Genomic DNA, 11,939 nt, shown 5'->3' with positions numbered 1-11,939 from the left:
TGGAGGGCGGGAGGGGGCGCGATGAGGCCATTCGCGTCATTTTGGCGATGCAAATTACGGTTTCGGGGGGGGGGGGGGGGGGGCAAAATGACACGATTGGCCTCGTCCCGCCCCCTCCTGCCCTCCAGTCACGCCCCCTCTCCCGGGAGTTGGTAAGTATGATTTACCATTAGCCAACCTAGGCAATTGCCTAGGCCCCAGTGGTTCCCAGAGGGCCCTCCCAGGGCTAGTGGTGAGACCAACCTTTAAAAATGGGCCGCTACTTATGGGCCAGTGCTATATGCTTGCACCCCTGGGCTAAAGTCTTCCAGCCAGCCCCTGAATAGGGATATATGTTATGCTAAAAAACTATCATCAGTAGCGAGTAAGTGCACGTGTATCTGCATTAAATTTATTAATTGTTATGTAAATAAGGTTATAGATCATATGAAACTGTCCTGGATGTAATATATTATTATTTTATTATTATTATGTATTATTATTATTATATTATATTAGTAGATGTTTTATAGATGCATTAATATCTGGCTTTCTTTATCAAAAGGGCTAAATGTTGCTCTTCGATAATGTTTAGGTGCAACATTTACTCTAAACCACAGCAACCATTCAGTAATTCAACTTTTATAAATTTAGCGCAAGTTATACAATGAAAGCAAATGTCTAATTGGTTGCTATGGTTTTGTTGAAACTGTCCCAGCAACGTTCAGTGTTTATAAAGTCTCTGGGCTAGATTTACTAAACTGAGAGTTTGAAAAAGTGGAGATGTTGCCTATAGCAACCAGATTATATTTATTTATTTAGTGCATTCTACAAAATCTGATTGGTTGCCATAGGCAACATCTCCACTTTTTCAAACCCGCAGTTTAGTAAATATACCCCTCTGTGTCCCACATGGAAAAAATAGTTATTGGAAGTTGCAATCTATTGACTGTGTCAGTTATCAGATTCCAGCTGGTGCTCTGGTTAGGTTCTGCTCTCTGTTACTTGTCAGTAATTTGAGATTTGAAAGGTGTTAGGCAGCTCTGCTTTCCCTAAATGGAACTCCACTGTACCTCCTGCAGCTGTTCAGGGACAGATAACCCAGACACGCTGGTCTTTTTTAAAAATAGCATGAGGGTGCGTGTCATCTGAGCTCTGCTGGAGAAATGGCCGTGCAGTGCCAGCCATTTACGTGTTTCCACACAGTCCATGGAACTAACGTTCGCATCGACCCCTCAGGCACACAAGCCACCCGAGTGGAAAGTTTTGCTAATGGCATCTGCTTCAGTCGAGAGCCCCTGGAACCTGGGCAGCTGTTCTTGGTGGAGATTGAGGATAAAGAGTTGGGCTGGTGTGGTCACTTAAGAGTTGGCCTTATGGCCCGAGATCCTCGCAGCTTGGAAATAGTACCGGAATATTCACTTCCAGACCTGGTAAATCAGGGGGATAGCTGGATATTTGCTATAACTCGGAACCATAACAGAGTTTTGCCTGAAGAAGACGAAAACAGTTCCAGCTCAGGAAGAGGTCTCTTATCGGACCCTTATCTAAAAGTGGGCAAGATTAAAATACCCCGTGACAAACTCTTTGCACGAAGTAGACCGGGACGCTTCAGTCACATCTTAGATGACTTGTACAAAACCAATGTGCTGCCACCTACAGCCCGCAGAAGCAGGGTTGGGGTGTTGTATGAACCCCAGGCGGATGGCACCTGTAATATGCACATCATCATTAACGGAGAAGACATGGGGGCCAGCGCCCGTGGGATACCGGGCACACAACCATTATATGCTGTGATCGATGTCTTTGCCTCCACCAAGACTGTCCGAGTGATCCAGTTAGAATATGGATGTATGTATTATAAACGGCAGTCTGCTGTAAACACATTCAGGTTTAAACCGGGGGCTGGGTGAGATCTCTAAATAATAAGAAACACCTGTGTTCCTGCAGAGATTCCTAAAATTTGCCACATAGTACTTACACAAGCAGATGCTGCAACTGTCGTTCATGATCAGGGGAAGAGGGAGAACATAGATAATTCTGCATTCCGTTCATTTAGTGTCTGTAGATATGGCATGTCTGTCCTAAATTTGTAGATCCTCAGCTGATATTTAGTGACTACCATCTGAAAGATAACTGTGAACCATCGTACTCTGAAATATCTATTTAGGTCAAATTCAGAGTCTCTGCATACTATAAATAAGAAATAACCATGAGAACCCATTGTGTATGCTTTACATACTTATGTTTATTAAGGTTTCTGTGATGTCTCACACTAAAGAGAAGCATGATGTAGTTCTAGTGTTTATGGACATTGCCATTTTTTTTTTAAAAAAAATGATGGCACACCGCCGAGAATCAGGCGTTTTTAAGTAACTATCATCATCATCACCATTTATTTATATGGCGCCACTAATTCCGCAGCGCTGTACAGAGAACTCATTCATATCAATCGATTGATACATTTACCCCATAGTGTCTATTTATGACTCCTGAGAAACAAGCTCTTTCTTTACTAGATACTACTGATATCACTGTAGCTGCAATATTTATTTTCTGTATACTTGTTTGTTCCTATTCTAATTAAAATTACAGTTCTAACTAAACCACATTTTCAACTAATGAAAACATTTTGCCGCTGAATGTCTCTTGGGCTGTGCACAATTTGCCATTTATACTGAAAAACAGTTTGTATGTTTATTAATTTTAAGAATGTAATTTTTTTTTTGCTCATTATGGTAAGTTAACCTAAATATATGCCTTTGTTTTTGAAACAACTCTGAAAGTCTTGGACTATGAGTCACGAATAGGCTACATAAGCAATTTTGAACCACAATCCTTTGCAACAACTGCTGATCAGAAACATTTTTATTGGTTGGAAGAAAACCTGTGACAGCTAGCTTATTTGGGGGCTGCCCACTTGAATCGCTGGTTCCTGTGCTGCAGTTACTTTTAATAGTCGATAGAGACTTTGACACACGTAGGAGGACCCTGGCCTTATAGGGCCTGTTATGACACCTTTCTAAATCTGATTTCATGCAATTTTGATCCACCCTTTTATGTAACTGTCAGAATAATACGCTGAGTACTTTATTGTCTCTCCACCCGCATTGTAATTACTTCCTCCTGTCCTGATAAAATGGGAGAAAGTTCATATAAACATGGGAAGGGGTGGATTTCATACTCGCATTTTTTTTATTAGCTCTGAAACAAAGCAAACACATATATAACAATAAATACATAAGGAGGCATAATACCAAAATATATACAATTGCAGTAACATACATTTGCATAGTACTAAACATTAAGTAAAGCATTCATAGACCAGCAACATTATACAGTTACTGCCTGGAGAGCTGGAAAAATGAATACCTTTGAGTTGTAAAGTTAATATATAAGTCACTCCTGTAATTGGAAGAACATTTAGGTGGCATACTTGCATTTAAAGTTTTTTGTTTTTTTTTGAAAATATATTTTTATTTCTTTTCAATATCCTATAAATAACCTACATACAAACAGTAACAACAATTTGAACAAATATAACATACATCAACAACAATCAAACACTGGGGAAGTAGAACTGGAAAGATAATAAAGAAGGGGGGGCAGGGTATTTTTCATACATTGTATATAATTTGTTTGTATATTGATCCCCTCAATGTACATTGCTGCGTAATATGTTGGTGCTTTATCAGTAAAAGATAATAACAATAATAAGAGACTAACAGGGTAACAGGTCTTTTCCTAAGGAAGAAGGAAGTTGTGTTGTGTAGGACAGCTACAATAACATATTGGGCAGCACTGTGGCTCAGTGGTCAGCACTTCAGCCTCACAGCACTGAGGCTGATTCCCGACCAGGGGGTGTATTTACTAAAGTGCGGGTTTGAAAAAGTGGAGATGTTGCCTATAGCAACCAGTCAGATTTTAGCTGTCATTTACTTAGTACAGTCTACCAAATGACAGCTAGAATCTCATTGGTTGCTATAGGCAACATCTTTTTCAAACCCGCACTTTAGTAAATATACTCTTTGGGCTTTAGTTATGTACCTTATCTGTTCTCCCAGTGTTTGTGTGGATTTCCTCCAGGTGCTCCAGTTTCTCCTTGTGAAGGGGTCTGGAATATTACTAATAGCACAGAGATTAGTACATACTGCTGCCTCAGTTATGCTTATTTCCTAAAAAATAAATAAATACTAAATGATGTACATGTACTTACATAATGCAATTTCCCCTTTGTTATATAAAACAATGCTATACATGTACACAGTTTCTCTCTTCGGAGTATATTTACTAAACTGTGGGTTTGAAAAGTGGAAATCTTGCCAATAGCAACCAATCAGATTCTAGCTGTCATTTTGTAGAATGTACTAAGTAAATGATAACTAGAATCTGATTGGTTGCTATAGGCAACATCTCCACTTTTTCAAACCCGCAGTTTAGTACATATACCCCTTTGTCTGTGGTCCTATCCAATTAGTGAAGTGGGATATATTGTGTATCATGATTGTAAACATTGATCTTTTTTCTTTTCCAGTTCCATCCCTGCAGACACTAAGTCGTCTAATTATCCAGAAACATATGATCCACAGACTGGCCATTGACTGGCTAGACCTGCCACAGTTACTAAAGAATTTCTGCAAATATGAGTGATAAATCGAGGAACTTTCTTTAGTGAGCAACAGACAAGAAGATATACAAATGATACAACAGGAAACATGGGGAGCAAACAATGCACACATACTGAATTAGACAAGCAGAAGGAAAACCATGCATACTGAATCCACTCACCTGAGGACTACCTACTGCAAACAGAACCATACATACTGCAATCCACTCACCTGAGGACTACCTACTGCAAACAGAACCATACATACTGCAATCCACTCACCTGAGGACTACCTACTGCAACTAGAACCATATATACTGCAATCCACTCACCTGAGGACTACCTACTGCAACCAGAACCATACATACTGCAATCCACTCACCTGAGGACTACCTACTGCAACCAGAACCATATATACTGCAATCCACTCACCTGAGGACTACCTACTGTAACCAGAACCATACATACTGCAATCCACTCACCAGAGGACTACCTACTGCAACCAGAACCATACATATTGCAATCCACTCACCTGAGGACTACCTACTGCAACCAGAACCATATATACTGCAATCCACACACCCGAGGACTACCTACTGCAACCTGAACCGTACATACTGCAATCCACTCACCTGAGGACTACATACTGCAACCAGAACCATACACACTGCAATCCACTCACCTGAGGACTACCTACTGCAAACCTGAACCGTACATACTGCAATCCACTCACCTGAGCACTACATACTGCAACCAGAACCATATATACTGCAATCCACTCACCTGAGGAACACATACTGCAACCAGAAGCATATATACTGCAATCCACTCACCTGAGGACTACCTACTGCAACCAGAACCATACATACTGCAATCCACTCATCTGAGGACTACCTACTGCAACCAGAACCATACATACTGCAATCCACTCACCTGAGGACTACATACTGCAACCAGAACCATACATACTGCAATCCACTCACCTGAGGACTACATACTGCAACCAGAACCATACACACTGCAATCCACTCACCTGAGGACTACCTACTGCAAACCTGAACCGTACATACTGCAATCCACTCACCTGAGGACTACATACTGCAACCAGAACCATACACACTGCAATCCACTCACCTGAGGACTACCGACTGCAAACCTGAACCGTACATACTGCAATCCACTCACCTGAGGACTACATACTGCAACCAGAAGCATATATACTGCAATCCACTCACCTGAGGACTACATACTGCAACCAGAAGCATATATACTGCAATCCACTCACCTGAGGACTACATACTGCAACCAGAAGCATATATACTGCAATCCACTCACCTGAGGACTACCTACTGCAACCAGAACCATACATACTGCAATCCACTCATCTGAGGACTACCTACTGCAACCAGAACCATACATACTGCAATCCACTCACCTGAGGACTACATACTGCAACCAGAAGCATACATACTGCAATCCACTCACCTGAGGACTACCTACTGCAACCAGAACCATACATACTGCAATCCACTCATCTGAGGACTACCTACTGCAACCAGAACCATACATACTACAATCCACTCACCTGAAGACTACCTACTGCAACCAGAACCATACATACTGCAATCCACTCACCTGAGGACTACCTACTGCAACCAGAACCATATATACTGCAATCCACTCACCTGAGGACTACCTAATGCAAACCTGAACCATACATACTAAAATCCACTCACCTGAGGACTACCTACTGCAACCAGAACCATAAATACTGCAATCCACTCACCTGAGGACTACCTACTGCAACCAGAACCATAAATACTGCAATCCACTCACCTGAGGACTACCTACTGCAACCAGAACCATACATACTGCAATCCACTCACCTGAGGACTACCTACTGTAACCAGAACCATACATACTGCAATCCACTCATCTGAGAACTACCTACTGCAACCAGAACCATACATACTGCAATCCACTCATCTAAGGACTACCTACTGCAACCAGAACCATATATACTGCAATCCACTCACCTGAGGACTACCTACTGCAACCAGAACCATTCATACTGCAATCCACTCTCCCGAGGACGACCTACTGCAACCAGAACCATACATACTGCAATCCACTCACCTGAGGACTACCTACTGCAACCAGAACCATACATACTGAAATCCACTCACCTGAGGACTACCTACTGCAACCAGAACCATAAATACTGCAATCCACTCACCTGAGGACTACCTACTGTAACCAGAACCATACATACTGCAATCCACTCATCTGAGAACTACCTACTGCAACCAGAACCATACATACTGCAATCCACTCATCTGAGGACTACCTACTGCAACCAGAACCATACATACTGCAATCCACTCACCTGAGGACTACATACTGCAACCAGAACCATACATACTGCAATCCACTCACCTGAGGACTACATACTGCAACCAGAACCATACACACTGCAATCCACTCACCTGAGGACTACCTACTGCAAACCTGAACCGTACATACTGCAATCCACTCACCTGAGGACTACATACTGCAACCAGAACCATATATACTGCAATCCACTCACCTGAGGACTACATACTGCAACCAGAAGCATATATACTGTAGTCCTCTCACAAGAGGACTACCTACTGCAACCAGAACCATGCATATTAAAATCCACTACTTACTACAATCAGAATGATACATGCCAGAAGTACGTGTACTGTGCTCCACAAACAAAGATAATAGCTGAAAAGTACCACACAATTAGTAGTGGAAGAAAAACAAACATAATGGTGTTATTTACAAACATATGTGCAGTAACTAATTCTGCTACAAGTTAAGCATTGAAAGCAAATGTTAGTAAATAACCCCTATTATATACTTTGTTTCAGAGATCAGGGATGTTATATACTGCACATCATCAGCAGTGCACAGCCTGGAGGACCACAACACACAGTGCACACAGAACTCAAAGCATATCTTGGTGTTTTTGAAGAAAATAGCATGTGATCAGAAAGCTGCACACAGCCTTTAATCTGAGATTCCAGCTGCTGAAACTACATAAAGTGACTTTATCACACAGATCGTGAGGAGCATGGACCCAGCATAAGCAGACCATGGTGTATTATCTATCTCCATCAGGGGAGGTATGCTTCCGTTTACAAGCCATTGTCCCAAGGCCACTAAACATGCAGTGTGTGTTTCAGGAACTTGTAGGTACTACAAATATTGTAAAAAAAACATTTGTTAAAGGGGAACAATTTAGTTCCCTTAAGCTGAAACTCATTTTTAATGTGTAAGGGAAAAAGAACACCAAGAATTAGCATCAGACTTTCCTACAGTAAAATTAGATCAAGACTGAATGATAGACAAAGTTGTACAAAACAGAATCATGAAATGACAAGGATGCATACAGCGCAAAATGATTGTGGATGTTCCGGAAGGAGAGGAACTGTTATGTGGTGGTGTATAATTGGGGGCAAGAAAGGTGAAAGACTTTAATAGAGAAAAACAGGCTCAGAGTAATAAGATGAATTCTTCAAATGTCCAGGCTGTAAATCAGTGCACATCAGTCTGTGTGTTCACATGGAGAGCCAAGCTCAGAACAATAGCTAGGTGTGGATCTACTGGTGTGAGTATCATTTGTCTGCTGCTACAACTCACACCTAGCAAACGCTAACTGTAAAAACCACCTGATCACACAGGGACATGGGATAAAGTGTTAAAATAAAATTGATCCTCTTCCGAACTGGTGTCATAGGCAAACCGATGGGGGGGGGAGGGGTGTTTCCTGGTGCCTGGAAACCCCCTTCCAAGCCTGGGGCACTGTATAATTCAGGTGGCTGGACCCTCCCTCCGCTTCACATGGCTCTGCTCAAAAAGAAAGAGCTGCATGCACCTAACAGTAGTGGACGCAGCATTGCCCATGTATATTATGGGGATAGGGAGAGTTGGAGAGCAGCCAAGCACTCTCTAAAATTATAGCCACGCCCCCATGCAAGATGGTCACACCCACTGGTGGCGTGGTGTGGCACCCCCACTCTGCAAATCCTGCGTTTGCCCCTGGGTCTTGAAACCAGAGTCCCAACTTTTTCCATTAAAAGTTGGCTAGTGTGTCATTGAGGTTATAAAATTATAAAGAACAGTATAAAACAACAAAAATATGAAGGAATATAAATAATGGGGTCGATACAATTCTTAGGAATGTTGCGCCAGACATCACCGTGATGTTCAGCTGCACACATTTCCGGGTACCCCAGCATCACAGATTTTCCTGCGCACCTTTATGGTGTGCGAGGAAAAATCTGCAATGTTGCATCGCTGCGTTGTGTCTTCACGGACATTCCGGAGTCAATACGCGGCACATCGATTAGAATTCAATCAGATTCTGTATGTTGCTTTTATATGTAGGGAAGGATGTTCTGACAGTCAGGGCTCTCACACGTTTGCACGTTTGTATGTATTTGTTATGTTTTTAGGTATGATTTGTTTTTGCGTATGACTTATGTTATTCTGACTGTCCGCTGTTGCTTTGTGGCACATTACAAATAGACCATAATATATGAGGTACAAAACTACCAACGCCTTCCTGACTGTCAATGTCAGCCTCAAGCACGGCTATATCACAAATCGAATCTGTGTCACGAGACACTCGATCTCCCCTAAGTTAACGTGGTGTAATCTGTTTGAGGGAGAGTTTCAGGTAAACAGATATCTAAAATGTGACAGGCTTTGCAAGATATTTTTCCAGACCTCCCTTAGGCTTTATCAAAATCAAGAAACCAGAATAGACTAAAAGAAACACCAAATTATAGAACAACCCTATCTATGTTCATGACATAGAAAACTTGGGAAAAATCATATGCCGCCTGTATTCATAAATCATGATTACATGTATAGATACTTTTTTAGGTTTGCATAACACAATCCTCTCCCTTTGTTTACTACCATCATGCTGATATCTCTTTTCCTCTTCCTGAACATAATTTTCTCACCCTCCCCTCACATACATGTGACCGTGCAGCCAGCCACTTTGGCGACAGAAACCATCAAATTGCAGCCGATCAATTCACCCAAGTACAGTAGATGCACCATGGGGTAAATGTATCAAGCTGCGAGCTTCCAGTGGGTTTAAAAAGTGCCTATAGCAACCAATCAGATTCTAGTGATTATTTATTTAGTACATTCTACAAAATGACAGCTATAGGCAATATCTCCACTTTTGAAACCCGCCAGAAACTTGCAGCTTGATAAATTTACCCCCATGAGTTGCTAGTGAATATATAGGCTGCATTCTCACTGACTCACAAAATGGCAGCCTGCTTGCATGGACGACTTGTACATTTAAAATGGAACTAATATAAACAAATATATTTTATGTAATTAAAGAATATGAATATACTCTATTACTTTTCCTTCCGTGTCAGAGAAGCTTGGTTAATAAAGGAAATCATTAATTTTACTTTTCAGTGACTTCTAACAAAAAAATGCATGAGTCCCATTGAATATGGAGAAATGATGTATTAATAAATGCTATTTTAGGTCATCCCCTCATTACAGTGTGGCTCCATTCCACAAATGTATGTACTGTGGGTGCAAGTTTCCAGTGCACCTACCTCTCACTCAGGTTTCCACCAGTTTATCTCAGCCTTCTCCCAACTCTGGGCTCTGTGGGTTTGATCCTATATAAATAATAAATGCCATTGATCTTATATAAATAATGAATGCCACCATAATTGATAATACATTTTTGCAACCATAAAAAACAAAATCCTATGCCCATAATAAATACTTACCTATCATTCTTTCTTGGCCTCACGTACGGTAATCCAAGAGATAGAAGGTAATTCATATATGAGAGAAAAAAAACACATGGAATTAAGTTTCTGGCTATTTAATAGCTGGGCAGCCAATCAAAATTTGTCTCTTATCTGTGCTTGCTTGCTGAGTTGAAGTAGCTAAGCCTATTATTTGTTTATTTCAAAGAGTAAGCATGAAAATTCTAAAAAGACAGTGTCACACATTTCATGGTAAAAATAATGCAAATAGTCAGAGTGTGTTTACACTGGAATATGTCACCTGGTGGTACAAAAACAACACAAGTTTTCTGTATGTTCGAAATGACAAAACATAACACTATGGTTTATATTTACTAAACTGCACTTTTGAAAAAGTGGAGGTGTTTCCTTTGGCAACCAATCAGATTCTAGCTGTCATTTTGTAGAATGCACTAAATAAATGACAGCTAGAATCTGATTGGTTGCTATAGGCAACATCTCCACTTTTTCAAACAGGCAGTTTAGTAAATCTAGCCCTATGTTTACATTGTCTAACAACTGTCTTCATGGCAATTAGAAGGAGACTTTTATATAAGCTGGATATTTAAGTATTATTTTTGTAAGTGCAGGTTGTCCTAAATATTGCTTTCTGTCTTTTTCCTGACACACTAAAATAAAATGCATTATTTTTGAGAAGTGTAATCATTTTATTATCACTATCTTATTTTCTGTCTGGAATTTAGGCTTTCTGAGAAGAATTAACGTAAGAAGGCTGGTTAGGCTAATTTTAATACATTTGAGCACAGTAAATGGATCCATTAATTTGACTAGTGGCACCTGGACTGCATTAACCAGAGTTTATGCCGTGCAATTAGTTACCAGCAATACAAATGTCGTGCCAATTAGTTGCTATGACAGCAGGGCTTACACTTCCCAGGATCTCTGGGCTGGCATTGTGCTGGAAATGAACCGATGCCAAATATCAAGTACCCAATGTAGCTAGAAGTATGGACTATAGAGATTTACAAGAATATAAACCTTTATCCTTTCATGTTGTGTCATATTCATTCATTTGAATGTTCTTCCCTCCTTTTAACATATTTTCATCCCAATCAGCACCATGAACAGAAGCATTTGAATCCTAAATCCTACTCACTGCGCTAATAAAGATGTTTATGTGTCAGGACAGGATTAACACATAAACTTAGAGAAAAGTAGTTTTGGAAACAAAGATTGTTCATGCAGTGTTACTTCTTTTTTCTAAAGCTGAAATCTGAAGATTAAATAAAGAGAACCTGTGGGAAATTGACCTTTGTATGCGTTGTCTTGTGCACTATGCACGTCTGAAATAAGAAACGTCCCTGTGAGCCCCCTTTGTTCAGTAGAGAGAATGAAAGCAGTGCCTGCTGTATGCAAATACGTGACTGGGCTTCCAAGTCAGGCCACATGCCACGCTGGCTCCTAGGTGGCTTCTTCCCTGTGCGAGCGATGCTGATGCACAGCAAGGTCACTGACCCACTGCCGATAGAATTCTGTATCTGACTTGCGGTTTTAATACAAGTGCAATACAT

General features: G+C 40.8%; 1 protein-coding gene across 1 annotated transcript; it reads left to right on the top strand.

Moving 5' to 3' along the window:
* Window positions 1-1,099: 1,099 nt before the first annotated feature.
* On the top strand, window positions 1,100-11,013 carry NEURL2 (neuralized E3 ubiquitin protein ligase 2). The gene is made up of 2 exons (XM_075177698.1): window positions 1,100-1,830; window positions 4,514-11,013. The coding sequence occupies exons 1-2, from the start codon at window positions 1,146-1,148 to the stop codon at window positions 4,627-4,629; spliced, it is 801 nt and encodes a 266-aa protein (XP_075033799.1). The 5' UTR covers window positions 1,100-1,145; the 3' UTR covers window positions 4,630-11,013.
* The last annotated feature ends 926 nt before the right edge of the window (window positions 11,014-11,939 follow it).

This window comes from Mixophyes fleayi, chromosome 6 (genome assembly GCF_038048845.1).
Source record: "Mixophyes fleayi isolate aMixFle1 chromosome 6, aMixFle1.hap1, whole genome shotgun sequence".
In the NCBI taxonomy this organism is placed as follows: Eukaryota; Metazoa; Chordata; class Amphibia; order Anura; family Limnodynastidae; genus Mixophyes; species Mixophyes fleayi.
This window is presented reverse-complemented; position numbering and strand designations above follow the sequence as displayed.

What these genes read in the sequence shown, in the direction of transcription:
- NEURL2 (XM_075177698.1), top strand. Translation starts at nt 1,146, where the DNA reads ATGGCCGTGCAGTGCCAGCCATTTACGTGTTTCCACACAGTCCATGGA. An exon ending in GATCCAGTTAGAATATGGAT is followed by an intron (nt 1,831 to 4,513) that starts GTATGTATTATA and finishes TTTCTTTTCCAG; the next exon opens with TTCCATCCCTGCAGACACTA.